The sequence below is a fragment of the Lagenorhynchus albirostris genome, chromosome 8 (genome assembly GCF_949774975.1).
Source record: "Lagenorhynchus albirostris chromosome 8, mLagAlb1.1, whole genome shotgun sequence".
NCBI lineage: Eukaryota > Metazoa > Chordata > Mammalia > Artiodactyla > Delphinidae > Lagenorhynchus > Lagenorhynchus albirostris.
The window spans coordinates 31862098-31884408 of NC_083102.1; the positions used below are offsets into that span (position 1 = coordinate 31862098).

General features: G+C 35.0%; 1 protein-coding gene across 1 annotated transcript in view; it reads right to left on the bottom strand.

Annotated features, from left to right (window-relative positions):
* The window catches only part of CFTR (CF transmembrane conductance regulator), a 198490-nt gene that overhangs the window by 108227 nt on the left and 67952 nt on the right, over window positions 1-22311 (bottom strand). The window contains exons 11-13 of the mRNA XM_060156169.1: window positions 20598-20690; window positions 14246-14428; window positions 7825-8016 (exon numbers count right to left, since the gene is read on the bottom strand). Of these exons, the coding sequence (XP_060012152.1) occupies window positions 7825-8016; window positions 14246-14428; window positions 20598-20690 (468 nt within the window). The remainder of the gene's footprint in view (window positions 1-7824; window positions 8017-14245; window positions 14429-20597; window positions 20691-22311) is intronic.

The window sequence follows — 22311 nt, forward strand, 5'->3', positions numbered from 1 at the left end:
CTGTTCTTCATCCATCATCTCTCACCTTAGATGTCACTTCCTCCAGGGAAACCTCACCTGACCTTCTAAGACCAGATTAAGTGCTGCTTCTCTATACCATATAAGTACCCGGTATTAACCAATATCGTAGAACTTAACAAACTGCACTGGTTTTACTTGTTCATCTCCACCAGAGTGGAAGACCTTTGAGGACAGGAATTATGCCTTTTTTACCAGTAATTCCGAGAGTTTGACGCAGTTCCTAGTTTAATGTTTGCACTCACAAATATTTACTACATGAGTGAATATATATATTCATATATATGTGTGTGTATATATATATATTTCCCCCCCCCCAAAAAAATCTGTAAGTCAAAAACTCATTACAGACAGGACCCTTGTTATACTTGCAGGCAGCATTCAGAGTACCTAACATATACTGTGTCCACAGCAGAAACTCAACAAATGCTTATTGAAATCAATTTTTTAATTTATGAAATTTGAATCAAGGGTAATTAAACCTTCTAAATAAAAATTAGGTATTACAGACTTGGTTCTGAAACATATTCATGGTAATATAATTGCCATTTCAAGGGCAATTTTTGTCTACAGAATACTTATACTAAATTTTTAGAAAACCCAAGTGTCCCTTCCTGGAAAGGAATTTATGAACATTACCAAGTTCTAAGGTTCTATTAAAGTCTAAAGTTCTATTAAAATATAAGTGTAAAATCTTCTCTTGACCTTTTTGAATTAGCCATCACTACAAAATGGAAAATTCCAAGAGTGTGGGGTCCAGTATCCCAGTTCTTCAAAAGGGATGAAACATCAGGCCTATATATAATGATACAGCATGGCTTTGACCTTTGGAAAACTTAATGATGTTTTGTTTTTTAATATGAGGGGCCTGGCTTAAATATCTTAATTTCATTATCTATTCATGAGACAGCTTGGTCCCAGACAGTTATAATTCGACTTTTTTTTTTTCTTGCAACTAAAGATTCTTTTATAATTCGACTTTTATAGTACTGTTCTGTTGATCTGCCCACATCTTAGGAAGAGGGGCAGTCTTAGGGTTATTCAGGTTTTAGAGACGTAAGAACTCCCGTTTGTTTAAGCTAATAATTAGTTCCAGAATTGTAATCTTAATTGCTAAACCCTAGTTCACATTTTAGAATTCAGCACATTTTCATTTTGATTGCAAACTCTAGGGAAAGTGGTCACTAGATAACTAGAAAGTTAGAATTAATGGACCAATGCATGCAAAAATGCTTAGCAGAGCAATGCTGACTTGTGCCCTCCCAATGGATGTTAGCTAGTATTTATTTTTAAGTTCCAGGGTTCAAATGAAGTGAAATAATAGTCTAGTTCAGGAAACGCTATGGTGTTCCTGTTTGGTTCCACAGTTTTATTAAATAAATGTAGTTGCTTCATATTACAATAAATAAATGGGAGTGCTTTCAAACTTAATTACCTATCAGTAGAAAATGACAGGTGGTTCAAGGTACAGTCACTTAGTGTGGTTTATTCTGGTTTAGGGGACATAGTTCAGTGTGTTTCGAATATCTGTTTTGGATGTCTATTATATCTTGGCTACTACTGAATGCAAATGTTAATTTGTGTGGCCATTTTTTATTTACAGATCTCCCAACTGAACATTCCTGAATTCTCCTACAATGGTGGATTGACCACCCAAAGGTCAAGTCTGTTCAATGCAGGTGAGTTTTGGCCAGATCTGAAGATCCAGGGGTCAAATTCAAATTTAATTAGTCTTGTGGTATCTGCATGATGGAATTTATTTTCCAGAACAGCTGTTAACTCATTTCTTTGCTTACTTCCCTCCCAAGTTTTTCATATTTCTTGCCAGTTTCCCTCCCAAGATTTCTTTCTCTTAGTAATCTCTTGCCAAGTTCCCTCCCAATGTTTTTTTCTTCTAGTGACTAAATGTGAAAACTGTCTAGTGGAATAGAAAACACAAACAGATTTTACTTCTTCAACTTACACAGTAAATATTTTTATTACAATGTGTATGTAATGAATGGCCATGACAAATATTTACCTAATGACGACCATTTTGTGGTTACAGAAGGACTGAAACAGCTCTGTGGAAACCAGTAACATATCCTAAGCCTCGGACCTCTTCTCACATCCCCCACCCCACCGCCCACCATGCACTGTTACAAAAGCCAATTACGGCTCCAAACCAGGTCCTCTTACAAGAGAGTGAGTCACTGAAGAAAGACAGTCCAATTACTTGGTACCCAAACAGTAGCCTGCCTGGGATCTGTTGCTGTCAGTTGTGAGACAGTGTCATAGGATAAGATATTGGAGAATGGCAAAGGAGCGGTATTCTGGAAAGTTTTAAAAGGCAAGAGGACAGTGAAACCTGTCACTCTTTCAATGACAAAATATGATTATAATCTCCTTACGGGATAAGTAAATTAACGGGGGCCCAATTATATTAATTCCTCTTTTTGAGCTAGTAAAATCTTCAGTGCTGGTTACAAAAGTCACAAATAGGAGGATTCTAAGGGTAGTTTGGGAACGTGGAAAGAAAACATTGGAAGAGAAGTTAATGGGCACAAGGATACAAAATGGTATTTTTAAGAATTAACTATTAATTTGTCTAGAAATCCATTCTACTATAATCTAGATCCAAAGTAGGACATATAAGCAAGACATGGAAAAGTTCCTGAAAGAGGAGACCTAAAGGTGAAGAGTCAACAGGACTTGCTTACTCGTGTCTGCTTGTTACAATTTATTCTATCAGCATAGCACTGTCTCCATGCTCTTCCCTGTGATAGAGTCTTCACTAAATCCCACTGGCTGAATAGTTTTCAACCACAGACTGAAATCAGAAAACTATGTGAACTATGTTGTGCATGCTTTTTCCTATCGAAGCAAATTTGCACCTACCTGCCTACTCCTATGACACCAGGCATCATTACACACTCAAGTGATTTGTAGATATCAAAGTTGAATAAAAACACAAAAATGAGGAAGAAAATATTCCGCCTCATCTACAGCCCCAAGTCTAGATGTAGTACATTAAGAAACAGATCAGCTTTGCCAGTCAAAATGAAAACCTACTGAATCATGAACGTTTGTATTTGGTGATAGGGGCCACAGAGAGAACACGCTGAGGGAGTGTTGGGCTGACACCAGCTGTTAACCCTCAAGGATTCTGTAGGTATTTTGTGTTCCTGTGCTCAAAACTCCTCCACCAAATGCTTAAAAAAATAAAACCTTCATTTTGGAAGGTCCTCACTGGCCTCTTTCAAAGGCGGGAACAGTTGTTTAACAACAACAAAAATCGGTAACTTTTAAAGTCATTTAAAATAGGGGAAACTTGATTTTGACTGTCAGGATAGTCTAGCATTTTTAATTATTTTCATTTGTCACTCCCAGCAAAAACTTGTTGTTGTATAATTGTCTCCTCAAACTCTGAGACTGTGAGGCTCAGAAAAGAACATTTTCTGAGCAAAATTCTTGCAACTGACATGCCTACTTCAAAATATTTCTGAAACAGTCATCCAACAAGAATTTATCCTTCTCCCTATCAATGTGCTTGGTGGAGTATCCCAAAATAAAATGTTTAGAATCACTATTCTCAAGGAATTTACCATGTAGTTGGATAGATAACAGCATACAGGAAACATTCAGTAAAGAGAAGAGAAAATCATATACTAATGTACTCATTGTACTTACTACATTTGCCAGTTTAAAGTACAGGAATTTAGGAGAGACTGGATGCTTTTGCCTATCATAAGATGACTAGGAAGACCTAAGTCAGTTGCAAACGTCAGCAGGACAGAAAGGAGCAGGGACTCAGGGACTATTAAAAATAAAAAACTAAGTGTTTTATTTGCTATTTTAAGGCAAAGAGGATGAAGAGTGAATTGTACAATAAAAAAACAAAGAACATCATCATTATTAAAACCCATCTAGTGGTGTCCTCCACTGGTACTTTGTTAGCAATACCTGTGATCCCTCTGCTTGATCAGACATCTTAGTCATCATAAGATCAGACATCTTAACTGACCTCCACATCCTTCTTTTCTAAACCCATAGCCTCTCTACCTGTACCTCTTTCCAGTTCCTGTTATGTAAGGAATCCTTAATCCTAAACCAACTTCTCGAGGAAAAAAATATTCACTTTTTCCCAAAGGCTCATTTTTCCTGATGCCCTTTCCTAAGGATGCAAATATTGAATAGTACACAAATAAGGGATTCCTTATCTTCTCATAATTACTCTGATACTTTAGTCTCTTCTTGTCCATCATTGACATTATCTGGATTACTGAAATAGCTTCCTATTAGTCTTCCTCCTTCTAATCAGAATAGCAAATAGTACTACTACTACGACTAATAATAATCACTGTTTTATTTATTAAGTACTTTCTATGTGCCAGAAGAATCCACAAAACCCTATAAAATAGGTAATATTATCCTTATATTGCAGAGGATAAAACTCAGTATACAGCAAGGTTAAGTAACTTTCTTCAGTAGCCCAGCTCTATCAGGTTTCAAAATCTCTGTTCTTTCTGTTAGTCCACAAAGGTTTGAATCACATCCACCTTAATTCTGCTTCTCATATCACAGCCAAAGAGATATATCTAAATTGCAAAGCTGATTACACTTCCCTGATTAAAGCTCTCCAAGACCAAATTCCTGAGACTGGTTTTCAAGGCTCCCAAGACATGGCCCTCCAGCTTCATTCCTCCCCACTCACTGTCCCCCAATAATACTCTCGTTCTCTCAAGATGCTTGTGGTTCCCTGCGCAAACCAAGTGGTTTCATGTCTGGTTTTTCTGCTCATGCAGTTTCCTCTGTCCAGAATATATTTTCCATTTTTACTTATCCTTCAAGGTGTCTGTTTTTAGAGAAAGCCTCCCTGAGAAGCTCCCTCAACTGGACTTCTGTAGTGCCTGAGAGTACTTCTACCCCAACGCTTGCTATATTGTATTGAAATGGTCTCTTTGCATATGTTTTCTTTGAGTAAAGGGATAATAAAGTTTTCATTTTGTACCCACCTTGCCTCCACCACAGTGAACGGTGTCTGGTAATCACAGAAGTCATGTTGTGGGGTCTGAAAGGGAGAGAGAAACTAGAAGCACCTCCCAACCCTGTGGCCATTTCTGGAGCATGGAACCAATATGCCTACACGCCAGACCTTCAGGATCGTATGCCAACTGTTTTCTCCCACAGAACACTCCAACTTTTGTTGATTGGGTCATGTAGAGCAGCTATAGATGACCACTTTTATAATTTTCTCTTAAAACTGCTTTTGTCAGCATCAAAATTGATATTGATGATTTTTCATGGTTCTCTTCAATTACGCCAAACCCCACCTTGTTTCCCCAGTACTCACTAACAAGAACAGGCTCTCAGACACATTTATCTTACGTCATGCTCTCTAGCAGTATTCTCCACCTCCAAAGGAAATAGAAATGAGCTACTGTTTACTGAATGGCTAATTTGTACCAGATGTTGTGTTAGGCGCCTTCTATTTATCTCATTTAATTTTCTCAACAATCCAGGGAACATCACTCATCAATCTTCACTTCTTCATATCAACCTAATCTTCTCTATTCCTATTGGCAGCTCTAATGTTCTTAATCAAAAAAAATTCCTCCAACGCCGTAAGTTTCACTCTTGTCACCATTAGAATTCCACAGGGAATCATTCCATCAGAGGACATCAGCCTTGTGCCTCCTCTGGAGATTATTCCTTACATTAGCAGTCTCAGCTTCATCCTTTTACTCCTATAGAAATGTCTCTTTTGTTCCTATTAGAGCAAGCATTACATTCTTTATTGATTTTTTTCCCTACTGGCCCATGAACTTCCACAGTATATAGATCTTGCTCTATTCATATTTTCATAAAAGACAGCAAGTTTCAATAAATGTTTTCAAAATTAAGACTCCCTATTTTCTTATAGTTTAAAAGTTCATTTAGGCACAGAAAACCATATATTGTATGATTCTAATTATGTGAAATATCTAGAATAGGAATATTTTAAAGACAAAAGTTTGCTTAGGGCTGGGTGGACGAGTTAGGTATGAGAGAATGTAAATTGATTGCTAACCGGAATTTCTTTTAGAGGAGTTCAAAATGTAGTGATGGTTGTACTACCTTGAGAATATACTTAAAAAAAAAAGAAAAAGTATTATACACTTTAAAAATAATTTTAAGGCTGGCCATGGAATCAGAAAAAAAAAGGAATATGTTTTTATTCTTATCCTCTTTCCTTCATTATTTTAACAGTTTTATCAAGATATAATTCACATACCATACAACCATTCATTAAAATACAGGTCACTTTACTATGCACTCTTTAGAAAATAGACCACATCTTATTCAACTTGGCATTCTCAGGACCTAGCACACTATTCAGAAGATAGTAAATGCTCATTCTATGAATTAGGTACCTATACCTCTGAATTTACTACTACTGATATAGCTATGCCATATTTGGGTTAAATATACTTCCATAGGTTTACTTGGGGGAATCAAGACACTATTTATAAAACCATTTCTATGGGAAAAGATATATTCAAAGCAAAAAATAAAACCTACCAGAAACCTGCCAACACCTTGCCACTAATAAACAAATAGAGCCCCTGATTTATCTTGCAGGGCACTCACTATCAGTCCTACATCCTAGCCCCCTCCTAGACAAATATCTGTATTCTCTAGAAATATGCAGATGCTTTATAACAAATGTAATGAGTGTTCCAACCTCTAGGTTGTAAACACTATCCCTGGAAGAAGAGCTTTTGAGGAATGAGGAATATTTTCTTCAAGGTAAATCCAGTATTTTTCAGGATAGTTTTCATTTTTATTATGCTTTCAGAGTGTATGAAAAATAAGAGAATGGAGCTTTTAAAAACTACTGTTGAATGAGTCAGTATATACATAAAAAGCCATTTGTTCAAGGATGTAGCCCTCTTTTGTAAGGACTGCAGTTTCTATCTAATCCACAATTAGCCTTTTTTCTATTTTTCTTGCACTGCATTTTAAGCTTCATTTTATTCCACTGCAATTTTTTTCATAAAAGTTGATTTAAAGGAATCTACTAATGTCAAATGCCATTTACCAAGGATAGTGATTTTGAATCAAGATCACTATTCAGGCAATACTACTGATAAACCTCATAATGTGATATTTTCCCTGCTGATCAACCTCATAATGATATATTCCCTACCATTAACACCAATAATTATTGAACCCTTTATTATGCAATTTATGTATTGAATAGTACAAGATCCATGTACTGACTTCACTTGGAATGCTTTCTGTATTTCCAGATGATTAGCTCATTCCTCGATATTGTCACGAAGTGATTCATCATAATTTTGCCTCTGTTTCAGAGAATTAGTCACTAAAAGTTGTATGGTTACATGTTCAAGGCCAAAGGATGAGATCTAATCACAATTTAATTGCTGATTCCCTACTGGTGGTCAATGTTTGTTTCATTAGGCTATGGTGTTATTAAAATAATTAAAATCCTCTTATGTAATTTTGAAGTACCTTTTAAAAAATATATGCTATATAAATGTCCATGGAGGACATCTGTCTCACTAATAAGTGTACAAAATTCTTACCATTCATAGAGTTTTTATTGTAACCAAACCAGACCACCATTTACAAAATAAATTGTAATTTCTTTATGTTTCTGCAAGCTTCTTACAGCAGGGGTCATATATTTTATTAATTAATTTACTCACAGTTTACCCATTGTGGAAATGTGATTAATATATACAGATTGATTAAGTAAAAAGTTAAATATCTAGTTTGAAGGTTTCATATGCATAATCAGATATTTTTCACATAATTACTTACCTCTTCTAGTTGGCATGCTTTGATGACACTCCTATATCTATACTCATCATAGGAAACACCAAAGATGATGTTATCTTTAATGGTGCCAGGCATGATCCAGGAAAACTGAGAGCAGAATGAAATTCTTCCACTGTGCTTAATTTTACCCTCTGAAGGCTCCAGTTCTCCCATAATCATCATGAGAAGTGAAGTCTGGAAATAAACCCATTGTTATTATGTTAAATCACTTGATCAAATCACTCTCAGGATGCACGTGCCTCCAACTGTCATCCTAAGCAGAAGTAACTCTTCTAATTTTTAAAGATTCTATATTAATTTATTCAATTCAAAAAAGTTTAAGCACTTCCTGTTCTAGGTATACTGCTATGCACAAAAGATACGAACAGGAATAAAACAAAGAGGAATAAAAGAGACAATTACAATGGAGTGTGATAAATGCTACAATAGAGGCTCACAGAGATGGGGCACCTAATTCAGATTGTTGGGATGGGTTTGGAAGAGGTCAGGGAAAGATTAGTAACAGCTGACATTTATTGACGGCTCACTCATTTTCTCATATGCCTTGTTCAATCTATCTAATGCCATTGTACCTTTCTTGGAAACATGTTCAGAATCTGGGGGCTTGATAAGCTAATATCATCTCTTGCCAGAATAAATACAATAGCCTTCTAACTTACCTCTTTGCTCTGCCCTTGTCTTCCTATAATCTATTCTCAAAGTGGCCCTGTCAAAATTTAAGTCTGATCATGTTACTTTTCTACTGAAAACCCTCCAAAGGTTTCTAATGTCTTCAGAACAAAAGCCTAACTCCTCACAAGGCCCTTTGTAAGTCCCTCAGAGCCTTTTTACAAGGTCCCAAGTAATGGTGTGGCTCCCATTACTTCTCTGACAGCTCTACTCTCCATGGCTCACTGTGCCAACCCCACTGACCTCCTTGCTGTTGTGTGAACTAGACAGACACAGTCCCATTTCACAGGTTTGCTCCACCCCTTACCTGGGAGACTTCCCCAGAGAGCCACATGACCTAATCTCTCACCTCCTTCAATTTTTTGCTCAAATGTTACCTTTCAATGAGGCCTTCTCTATCTCCACTGCTTAAAATCACACCGCTATCACCAATCTTCCTTTCTGTTTTATCTTCATAGCATTTACTATCATATGACATACACACACACACACACACACACACACACACACACACACATATGTATACCTCCCACTAGAATGTGAGCCTCTTGGGTTGAGGAAGAGGGTATGTTGTGGGTTTTGTTCACTACTATATCCTCAGGGCCTAGAATGGTACCTGGCACAAAGTACCTACTCAATATAATTGCTAAATGATATGTATTTTACTCAATAATTTAATGATATGATACATTATATTAAATTAGAAGGGCTCAATAACTTTAAACAGTGAATTACTGGTACATAAATATAGAAACCAATGGAAGTGAATTAAAACTACACAAACAAATCCAAATGCATAAAAGAACTAGTGTTTGATAAAGATGTCATCTAAAATCAGTGGAGAAAAATAGACTATTCAGTATATGGTGCTGAACAACTGAACAGCCAACTGGAGGTCAAACAAAAGAACTGTAGCCATATATCACACCATATGCATGATGAACTCCAAACAGGCCAAAGAATAAGTATAAAAATAAGACCATAAAATACTTGAAGAAAACATTGAAGGATGCCTAAATTAAAAAAAAACAGAAAGAAAAATGGAGTAAGAAAGTCTATGACTCAAAATCCAGGAGCTATAAAAGATAAATTAAATCACGTTAAAAAAAATCTTGTGCACAGAAAATGAAAGGAAAGAATGTCAAACTGAAGTAAATATTTGCAAGTTATATCACTCAAAGGAATAATTTCCCTCTTAAGTGATCTTAAAATCAAAAGGAAAAACACTAACATCTCATTAGAAAATTGTGCAAAGTATACAAACAGATATTTTACCAAAAATTAAAATAGAAGTGGCCTTTAAACATATGACAAGATACTGTACTTTATTCATAATAAGTGCAAATTGAAAAAAACACTGACATACGACTTCACCCAATGAGACTGGAAATAATTAAAAAATTAGATGCCGTCTGCTGGGGATGCTGTGGGGTAATAAATCTGCAATCTTATATGGACTGTATGGCACGTGAATAAATCGATGCAACCTTCAGGAAGTTTGACAGATATACAAATGCTTTACCATTTCTAGGAAGCTACCTTGCAGAAATACTTGTAGGCGTGCTAAATGGCATATATGCAAGATTAGTCATAGCGTCATTCTTTGTGTTAGTTAAGCACTGGAAATAACCCAAATGTCAATCGATAGGTGACTCATTACATTACAGACCTCTAACCAAACAGTAAAATACTATACAGCGATGTATATAATATATATACATTCAAAAAATTAACAAGAGTAGCTGCCTGGGTTGAGAGAAATGGTGGAAAGTGGAAAATAAGCAGAGGAGAAACAGAAGTGAGAGGGAAATTTTTCAACTTTTTATACATTTTAATTTTCCAGAATTTTAAATTTTAATAAATAATATCACCTAAAATATATTAGGAAGGAGGGACAAGAGACAGACATCTTTGTGATATCTAGTTCAGTAAATTTTAAAATTCTTATTGTATAGGGAAAAAAATTCCAAAATTCCTTATTTCTACATAAAATTCTTCTATATAAAAATTAAAACTAGAAGTGTTATTTTCATATAGAACAGCTTTATAAATCCCAACAATGGAATGGATCTGATTATATATGGATTACATATCTATATATATAATATATAAATATATATATGTGTAGGCATATATTATATGTATATATATACATATATATGTATACATATATATGCACACAATATACAGGTTAAATATAGGTTTGTATATATTAAATACAAAGGCTAAATATATATTTAACAATATTTATCTATATAAACTTATATAGATAAATATATAATATTTATCAATATAAACATTTATCAATATTTTGGTATTTTGAGAGATGTGAAGTTAAATGTAAACATCATTGAATATAATACATATATAAAATACCAAATATTGATAAAACTTGGCAGACTTTGTATTTTATTTAAAAAGTAAGCAAAAACAGAAGCCAACAGCCATTCCACACATCTGATACTCAGTTATTAGCAGAGCAAGCTAAGAGTTCCAGAGCAAGGCCAGCCAGGGCAGAAGACAGAGACTATGTGCTGTCAGGGGTTGTCAGCAAGGCCACAGACCTGCTTCAGTTGTGTAGACAACAGAAGAACTAAAAATCCCCACACCCTGGGGGCGATACCATAAGCCAGCCTTTAGTTGGGGATACCCAGGAGTGTAGACTCTTATACCAGTACTGCTTAACTAAAATAATTCAAGGAAGTTTCATAAATGAAAGATATTGAATGTAGATTAGAACCCCCCCAAAATTCATTTTCCCAAAGACATTCAATTAACTAAATTTATATCAAGCACCTATTACATGCTAGGTACTATGATAGTCCTTGGAATATAAAAACAAAGAAGACATGGTTCCCCTACAGTCTAGACATTAATAACAAGGGAGAGTAATAAAATTAAACCTGACCTTACTGGGGTTTTTTAAGAGACTAGGACGTGTGTTTTATTCAAAAATGAAACAGTCCAATAAAAATTAGGTTTTAAAATCTGTAAACTCTTTGACTCTGCAATCCTAGTCTTAGAAACTGATCATTAGAAAATTATGAAATGCACAAAGATACAGATCAATCGATTTACAAATAATAGAGAATGCCATCACAACATCATTTATACAAAAATAACTTGGCAATAATCTGAATATTCAACAAAAACATGTAATGCTATGCAGCCATTGCGAATGACTGTGTTCTGCAGATAAAGCTTTGTGATGTGTTTGATTTCTATCTGAGTGAAATTGGTTACAATACAGTATTAGAGAATAATCCTATTTTGGTTTTTATAAACACATATATATAGGAAAATGTCTAGAAGAAAAATATTTCAAAATATTTACCCGATTATCCCTAACAGGTGAAATTAGGAATAATGTGCATTTTTTCCCTGATATTTTTTGTTCTATCTGCATTTTCTTGCTTTTCTACAAAGTTTTAACAACAGTATAAACAACTACCATTTATTAAGCATGTATTTTGTTCCAAGTACTGCATCAAGGGCTTTCTATACATTTCCTTATCTAATCCTTATACCTGACCTTATTGTATTTTATATCTCCGGATTTCCAGAGATATAAAATACAACCAAAATCTCAGAGATAGCTACCTGATCCATAATGTCCTTCTGGACACAAGTATACACATATATATGCTTTTATAAAATGCAGATCATAATGTACATATTATTTTATAACCTGTTGTCTTTCTTCACTTAAGAGTATCTTCAGAGTCATTTTTTAACATCCCTTAGCCTGACTGAATAACATGCCATTATATAACTACACCAAATTTTATCTAATCAATCCCCTATTGTTAGATATTTAGGGCTTCCCCCAATTTTGGGCTACTGAAACTATGTTGTGATGAATATATAAAATCTCTGCAAACATACTAGGATAAGTCATACAAATCGACAAGTTATTTGGTTATTTTTAAGGCTTTGGATATACAAATTACCAAATTGAGTGGTGCAGGAATTATCTTGAAATGTGAATATTTTCAATTATTCTATCTTATATTTTAGTTAGATCTTTTATCTAATAAGATTATAAAATGCTCCATTCCTATACTATGAAAGGACATCCTCCTAGACTGAGTTGCCAAGTTGTTTCTCAGAGGGGTTTAATTATTCCTAAGGGGTCACTGCCTCCATCTGACTCCATCTTCATGTCTACTTCCCAGAAGATGCAACTGTAACTCCAGCCAGCAATTATCTGCTCATCAGTTCTTAATAGAGTTGCCTGAAATTTAATTGCTGGTTAAGTCTTGTAATCTGTAATCCCAAAGCTATTTGTTTACACCTTTAAAGAAGTAATTTTAAACACCTAAACAAAATTAATTTAAAAAATTCTGTGAAATACTATTACTGTGTGCTCACAAGCAATCATTCTTGTTTAGATCATCTGTGACTTGCTTATTAGCAACTCCTCCTATGGTATCATTTTCTTTTAATAGTGATAATTGCTAGTAATATTATACAAGAAATAGAAGAAAAAAGTAGCACTTGGAGAAGAAACACATTTTTCTAAGAAGAAAATGCACAACTACAGCTACTTTATTGAAAGGCCTGTTTCTCATGTGGGAGAACGTAACTGGAGAGAGAAATAAGCAAACTGTATATCACTAGCACTATGAACACCAAATTCAATGATTAGAAATTTTCTATGGCATTTTGTTTCCCACGTCTCAGACTAAATTCTTCAAAATATGGTTCTTCCTAAATTAGACATTAATAAATAACTGTCTTTCAGGAGTATTTCTATTTTTATTTACATTTTTATCTTATAGCAGCACTGCTCCTTCCTTCCTCCCTCCCTTCCTCCCTCCCTTCTTCCCTCCCTCCCTTTCTTCCTTCCTTCCATTTCTTTCATCAAAGCTAAAATTATAATCAAATGGGATGAAGAACCTATTTTTAATAGACTTTCAAAGCAAATACCTATTATCCTTAGTAGCCCATTCCAAAGCCAGGAGGCCCTTTCTTATCCCTGATTTTATTCCTTCATGCCCTTTAAATTTATTTCCTAGATAAAGACAACAAGTGTTTATAATTATCTGAACAATAACTCAGGTCTTTGAAGATCACTATAAAGTCTTCTTCTGACAATAAACTTTGACCCTTTAGCTTTCTAACCTATTAATTTTTGTCAGATATATCTCCAAATATCCATGGTTTATAATTAGTTGGGGTGGGGGCAGGTGTTGAGGCTGACCAGCACTGAATAAATTAACATTCCTATGTATTGCCTTCAAAAAACTGTCCCATCTCAATAACTTTTCCTCATAATAAATCATAAGCAAGTCCGAGTCCATTCTCCAAAATTCTAATGTCAACAAAATAGGTCCTTTTACATGCAGTTACTGAAGTAAAATCTAAGCCATGATTTTCCTGGACCAGCTCTGAGAAAATGTCTGTGCCACAGACTGGTAAAAATGGATGCTTTATTTGTTCAATAAAGTTATTGAATGCTCATCCTGTATGTGCATGACGCTGTGCTGAGCAGTGTCCAAAATATAAAGATATAAAAGAAAAAGTCACTGAAAATAATAGGAAGAAATAAAAGGCTAGTGGATGCTATCAGTGGAATAATTTATATTATAAGGAACTCTATATCCAAGTATTCTCCTAATACCAATGTAAGAATTTCTCCAAAACACCTTATTACATTACAGACAAACTAGAAAAAGAAAGGAGAAAATCATGTCAAGTTAAGATCTTCATAATGAGTTATAAATGAGACTACCTTGCCTGCTCCAGTAGATCCAGCGACGGCCAACAACTGTCCTCTTTCTATATTGAAACTGATATCTTTCAGGACAGGAGCACCGAGAAGTGAGAAGTTACTGAAGAAGAGGCTGTTATCACCATTGGAAATTTTTCTATTGTTATTATTTTGTTTTGCTTTCTCAAATAATTTCCCAAATCCCTGTAAAAAACAAACAAACATGTTTTTCAGATATTTTCAATAGCTATTTGCATTATGTATGATTAGTTTGAAAAGCACATGGCACATGACCCATACTTTACAGCACACAATTGATAGCACATGATTTCTAGAGCACATAATCCAAAACATCTGAAAATTATAATAATAATTTCAATTTCTCAGATTCTTGCTCACCGCCAAATTTAATTAAAGATATCTATCTACATATATAAAGGTATCTATCTATATATATGTGTGCGTGTGATGTAAATATATACACACACATAAATATATATCCTCTCCTATAGGCTGGGTACATAAACATAATTATTTAATCTTCAGTAGAATAACAATATATGAGGTAGATTTTATAATCCTCTTTCAAAGCTGTAGACTGTGACTCAAAGAAATTAAGCAACTAAAGTCACGTAAGTAGTAGGCCTGAGTAGAATTACAACCCAGATCTTCTGCTCTATCATGCTGGTAGTACCTTCCTCTGAGAAGCTCAAAGCATTTCTTTAATTAGCTATTATTAAGTGTAAATATGATGATACTGCCATATGATTTGAATGAATTCCATTTTTGTAAGAGTAGCTGGGAGAAAGAATTCTCTTTTGAAAGTGCCCTGCTTCTATACTGCCCCATAGAAAGCTTTAGGGTAGTAGTCTTCAAACCAAAGTAAACAGCACTACAGATTATCAGGAGGAAGGTAGTGCACACAGTTTTAACGGAATGTATTCCCACATCCTCAACATGCAAAAGTACTCCTTCCTAAAGTTAGTCTGCCTGAGAATTTGCCTGCTGTTTGTCATTTCTCTTTCCCACTTCCTGCTCACAATTGTCCTTCCCTCACTTTACACAGAAGAGGCAGCAGCCTTCTCACTAGCCCTAAGTTTAGTTACATTGCATTTTCTGGAGTGTAAAAAGCTCAATAATACAAACAAGGGGACCGTAAGAGAATGATTTTCTCCTGAAAGGTGATCCCATAAAAGCAAAGCCAGAAATACTGAAGGAGGTAACATCTTATTTCATCCAAGTTTCAAACTGATGGCGATCTATGTGTCTTATCATCTCAGAATCAGATTTCAGAAATGAATTGAGAAATAAGATATTTTAATTAACTTATTATTTATTTAATTTTAATGAGTTAATAATTTAATACAAATTATTATCTGTATTTTAAAGTCAAGTCACACTTTCCTGACATAAAGCAAGTCACATTTAGCTGATTGGCTTGACAATGAGAACTGACTTCATAAATTCATTTATTTCCCATGAAATTGCACTGAAACTGCAGCTCCCAAGTTTTGAAAAAAATTATTTAACATATGAAAACAATATACAATAGACAAGAATTACATTCTTTGCCACCACTTAAACCTATGTTGAAAAATTAGTTTTTAAATTGAAAAGTCAACTTAAAATGTATCAGATATACATAGTTTTTCAGAACTATTTTAGGGCATACATAAGCAATTAAGCTTAAAGACCACTGCTTGAATTCTTATGATATGGATGGCTAACATCCCTTTCAGTTAACAGATAACTAAAAGCAAAGCTTTTAAGAAGTAGGCAATGAAAAGTCTTTAAATGAGACAAAGGCATCTGTTATTCCTTTATTCATTTATTTAACTAATAGACATTTCTTGAGCATCACCTCTGTATTAAAGACCACTTCAGGGACTTCCCTGGTGGTCCAGCAGTTAACACTCCATGCTCCCAATGCAGGGGGACTGGGTTCGATCCCTGGTCAGGGAATTAGATCCCGCTTGCGGCAACTAAGAGTCCGCATGCTGCAACTAAAGATCCCCGAAGATCCCACGTGCCACAACTAAGACCCAGCACAACCAAATAAACAAATAAATATTTTTTTAAAAAGACCACTTCAAAAATCCCACATAGGAGAATAACATATGGATAGATATTAATACTGCAATGTGTTTAGTGCTACAACTGAAAATTCACACCAAGTCCTATAGGAGCGCATTAGAGAAAGCAACTGACTCAGTCTGGAATTTGACCAAGTAAATGACACAGTACTAGGCTATGAAGGATGTAAGTGGTTATTTCACAAGAGCAAGAAATAGTCTAGGTGTTCCAGGAAGAAGGATCTGCATGCACATTTTAGGCTTAAAAGAACAAAATACATCTCAGGAATGGTGAGTGGCTAGGTGAGATGTATATGGTAAGATGACAAAGGGTATCCTTGGTAAGGTGGGCAGTGCAGGCTATTAAGGGGCCCATGTGCCATGCTTAGAAATAGGACTTTTATCCAATAAACCCTTGGACCAATGGAAGGTTGTTTTTACTAATAACTTTAATTTCTGAGTACAGAAGTAAAACACTTATTTCAGGAAATTTGGTAAACAGAGGAAAGCAGCAAGAAGAAAAAAATAATCACCTGTAATCCTACCACTGAAAAGAAACCATGTTTAACATTTTAATGATACCCCTCCACTCCTTCACATATATATATATATATATAAAATCATATATATGATATTTTACAACATTAAGGAAAAATTATACATAAGGTTTGTGACCTGCTTTTTCTGACTTACAATAAATCATAAATATTTTCACATACCATTAAACATTCTTTTAAATATAATTTTAAGTTGCAGGATAGTATCCAAGAGCATGGATAAAGTATAAATAGTTCTCTATTTTTGACATTATATGGTTTTCTTTTTAACTTAATAATTTTGTGATGCATGGACTTTGCTATAAATCTTGGAGCAAATCCCTTTTTTTTTTATAAGTATAAATTCCCAAACGTGGGATTTCCAGGGCAAAAGGTATAGCAAAAATTCTAAGTCTTTTGAAAAGTAGTTCCAAATTTTCCTCCATTAAGGTATGAGAGTGCTAGATTTGAGGAACCATTATCAACACTGTTGCTTTCTGGTTTGGGATTTATTTTGTTTTGTTTTGTTCTGTTTTTTCTGTTTTATAGGTGAAAATGGAATCTCACTATTGATCTTATTTTTATTTGATACCTAGTAAAGTTGAACATGTTCCATGTTTACAAGTCCCCTGTGGTTGTCAGAGGAAGGATTATGATATCCTTTGTCTTTACTTCAGTCTCTGTCTCATCTTCTCAACTAGCTGGGTAATAAATCATGACATTCTGAATTTCAGTCTCCTGAGTTGTTGAGGGTTTTAAATGAGGTAATATATATGAAAGTATTTTGTATACAGTAAAGCATTAGTCCATTTCTTTTAATTAGAGGCAGAGAAACCTAGGCTGACCTTTTGGCTCTCTCCTAACCAGTTGTATAACCTTGTTCTAGTTACTTAAAATCCCTAAAGCTCAGCTTCCTAATACATAAATAGAAATTGTACCTATTCAGCTTGTGTGGTGTGAGGGAAGAGTCATATATAACTCATCAGGGACTTGCCTCTTGAATAACTGGGTGAACGGTGACATCATCAAATGGGTGGAGAAGACAATGGAAGGAGCAGATTTACGAAGCTTGGGGAGTAATAAATGTGAGTGCTTGAGGAGCTTGCAGGGAATTTGGAAATAATGTATGAAGTTCAGGAAAGAAACTGGGGCTAAAGATTTGCCTTTGAGAGTCATCAGCACATTGATGTCAGGTGAGCCTGAGTCACCCAGAGAGCATGAAATGCCAGAAGGAAGCCTAGGTGCAGACACAGTGGCCCATCACCATTGAAGAGGCAGGCAGGGAAGACTTAGAAGTCATGGTCGGAATATAAGATGACATGGAAAGAGTGGTTCACTAAAGCTAAGTTAAATAAGTATTTTTAAAAGAAAAGTTTTAATATATTGGTAAGGGCAGAATCCAGATTGCAGCAGGGAAAAGTCATAAAAGATGACGAAGTAAGAACAGCTTTGATGGCCAAAGGAAGCAGAATGATAAAGCTTGGAGGATGAGGCTGGGTGGGCAAAAGTCAGAGAAGAAATTTTTTTAACTTGAAAATATTTAAATGTGAAAAGGAGTCAGTTGAAAAAAAGATGTTAAAACTTGTAGAGAGAGACTAATTGCTGGCCCCATGTCCTGAGAAGACGAAGCAAGATGATAACAGTTTAGTCAAAGGCAGGAGGAAGCATACATCTTTCACTTAGATAAGAAAGAGAAGAAAAAAATAATCCCAAGGGCAAAGAAAGAAGTTATAAGTATGCATACATGATGCTGCATATCTTATAGCATCTATATATTTTCTCTATATCTTACAGAAGTCAAGGCCATCTGCTGGGGGTGAGCAGAACCTAGGAGAGATTGGGAGTTTCAGGAAAGTGGTAAAAATCTGGAAAAGCTTTTAGAGAACTGGTAAAGAAAATTAACTAAATACAAATGAAAAGATTTCCCAAGAAAGTTTATAGGCCCATTTGAAGTTGAAACAATAACTGTATAAAACTTATAACTGACTAGAGTATATGATTTTCCCAGATAGCACCTCCTTCGTCAAAGATATCAAGTGAATGTTTTGTAGCAAAAGATTCAGTGAAAGGAAAAGGGAATTGAGGGTGCTGCTGGGAGAAGAACTGAAGTGACTGGTGTTGTCATTGGTGAAGGTTAAACCAGGAGTAGTCCAAAAGGGAGAACTAAGGAGCCTAGAAATCTTCATGAAATTGGAAGGCAGTAAAGGTGCGATGAAGAGACTGAGAGAGCTAAGGTTAGGAAATTCTGAACTAAGAAAGAGATTCCAGAGTGTGACATTTCCAAAGTGGAGTAAGTCTAGGTGCTCACCAAGCTCAGCATGTGACCATGAAAGGAAGCTTCTGAACTAACTGTAAAATGTAAGTTCTGAGGACAGTACTGGAAGGATTTCTCATATGGGTGCTGAAGTTTCAGACATGATGGCAGAGATTTAACAAGCACCACTATCCTGGGTAAATATCATCAAGGGGTATCCAGAATTTGACAGCTGACAGAGTTTGGAGGATGAGGATACAGCCAGATGGAAGGTTCACTGAAGGAGTTGTAGTCTGTGACATTTGGGTCCAAAACCTGACTTCAGCCCTTGCCTGTTCTGTGAGCTGAGCCAGGTTCTGTAACCTTCCTAAGCCTCCATTCCCTTATCAGCAAAATGGAAACATTAAGATTTCATCATAGGAATGTTATGAGAAATAAGACAAAACATATAAAGTGCTTATCTAGTACCTGGCAGATTGTAAGGGCTCAAGCATGCTACCTATTTTATTAGATGAAAGCAGAGTGAAATGGAGATTAGAAAAACAATTGTCTGTAAGTACTGTCAAACTTCTTATTTTTCTCAGAAAGGCATTTGAAATTCCTAAAATCAAAGAAGTAAAATCAACCTGATCCACACACCTCTCCACAATTTTTCTGGGCAGATAAAGAATTATTCTCTTACCTATGTCTAAAAAAATGAAGTATAGTAAAGCCCTTGAGGTCAAGTTACTTACGTAAATAAAACCAATTTAAGATATTGTGAAATATGTAGAAGTGGGACATTGGTTTCATAACTCCTATGTTTACTCAACATAAAAAAATGATAAGGAAAGAGGAACTCAACAGGTATTCTCAATAATCAAATATTACTTCTTTAGAAGCTGAAAAATCATTGATAATATTTTTTCTGACCATGAGAAATATTTACTACAGAATTTTTAGTAGTGAATTAAAATAAGTAAAAATAGTAGAAAACAATACATTGGTCTATTTCTCATACATCTTTATGGTGACTGGTGTATGTAAATTGCATTGGATTGGAACTTGAGATCAGAGAGGGTAGCATTTAGTGAGGAACTATTATGTGCATGGTACTATGCTGAATACTTTCCATAAGTTATCTCAGTCAATCCTCACAACAAACTTGCAAGGTATATATTAATATTCCCATTTTATAGATGAAGAAAAAGAGGCTCCACAAAGTTCAGTAACTTGGTCTAGATTACACAGATAGTAAATGGCAGAACCAGGATTCAAACCCTGTTCTATCTGGCTCCAAAACCTATAAGCTTTGTATTACTTCCTAATTTGTTATGTGAAGAAAATTACATGACTTAGAGAAAAATAACGAGGCTTGTCTATCGTATTTAATATTCCTGGGCCTCTACCTCTTAATCTATAAAATAAGTTCTATCATCATGCTAACTTTATTGCCCATTCGGATGAAAACCAGAACCACAAACAAGCAAAGCTTAAATATTTAGAACAAACAAAAACAAAAAATATCTGACCTCCTCCCAGAAGGCTGTTACATTCTCCATCACTACGTCTGTAGTTGTTAAGTTATATTCCAGTGTCTTATATTCTTGCTTTTGTAAGAAATCCTGTTTGCAAAAGAGAGCAAAAACGTATTGCGGAACCAGGATACCATTAATACATTATTACATCTATTTTACACTCTAATAGTGATGCATTCTGTACTTGGATTTTATGAATTACATTAGAAATTGTTTCTTAATAAAATAATTTTATAAGTGTTCTAAAGTTAATTTGCCAAGTACTAGAATTAATCATTTTGAAATGTAATATTTTATAAAACTGTTTTTATACATTAGATTTTTAACATACCACTGATTCATCCTTGTACTATTACATGTTAACCTTAGTGACGAATTTATAAAGCACACCTGAATTACCCACCAATTGTCTCAACTCAACATTAAGAGAGAAAACTATTATCTTCATCTTTATAGCACCCTCCTTATTAGAGGCATCTTTAGCATCACTTCTCTGGGTTAAGTAAAGGTGTGAAGATCTGATATAACTGATTTTAGGGCATCAAACCTTGATTCTAAAAGAAGGGCTCTATTAGCGACTCAGAATCACAGTGCTCCTAGAGATGGTGGGAGCATGAGGAAGAATTAGGTTTATGCATCCTGAAGTCTTCTTCATAGGACGTAGTTTTAAAAGTCTTGTCCTTGCTAACTTTTTCCCTTCTCGCTTCTTCAATTCACTCACTATCTCTATTTCGGTTTCCCTCTTTTTCTCCCAGTTTTGTTTTTAAGATCTGTTTCTCTGTCTGTATTCCTGTTTAGTGAATCTGTTTCCCTGATGCATTCTCTTTGGGTCTCTATGTCTGTTTCTCTCTTCTCTTTCTCTGTCTCCCCACCACCTCTCACATGGCTGTGATGGACTAACAGAAGAAATAAGACTAGTCCAAGAGCTGCCATGGTTCTGAGCTACATTCACCAATTTGTCTAAATGGCAGATCTCAAACTCACATATTTTCAAGATGATAAAACTAAGGAAGGTGGCTAAGTAGAGACTGTGATGAACTGGAGAGGGCAGACCCTCTCTGAGTGGGGAGCTGCCACAGCTTGTGAGGGAAGAGGACCCAGTTTACGGTATACTTCAAATTTTCAAAAGAGGCTGAAGACATGATTTGTTGTATATGTGACAGCACACAATTTTTAAATGCTGCCAACTAATTCAAATGCATTGTTTTAGGTTGTTTTGTTTTGTTTTGTTTTTGAATGTAAAGGTCAAATAAAACAGGTCAAGGGCCAAAATTAAGTCCATGGGCCACCATTTGCAAACTCTGGCCTAGGCTAAATAATGGCAGAACTACCTGAAAGTGGCTCACCCTTCACCCTCATTTTTAACATTTATGTCACAATGATTTAGTTTCTGGGTTAAATATTTAAATGGATATCAAACAAGTATAATAAAACATTTTGAACTGTATATTAATTATAAAAATTAAAACCACACCCAAGGTTATGGTGCTGATTCTGTTAGCTTTGCATTAATTGAGTCTCATTACCTGAGGACTTTAGAACCTCTCTTCAAAATTACCAGCTACATCACCTTGCTGATATTTTAAGGTAATTAATGTGTCACAAAATGCCACTGTCATCCATCATGCAGTCCAGAAAAACACTTGGAAAAGTTTAAGGCGAACATTCCTAGTGTTAGCTGGAAAAACTTATAACTTCCGGATGAATC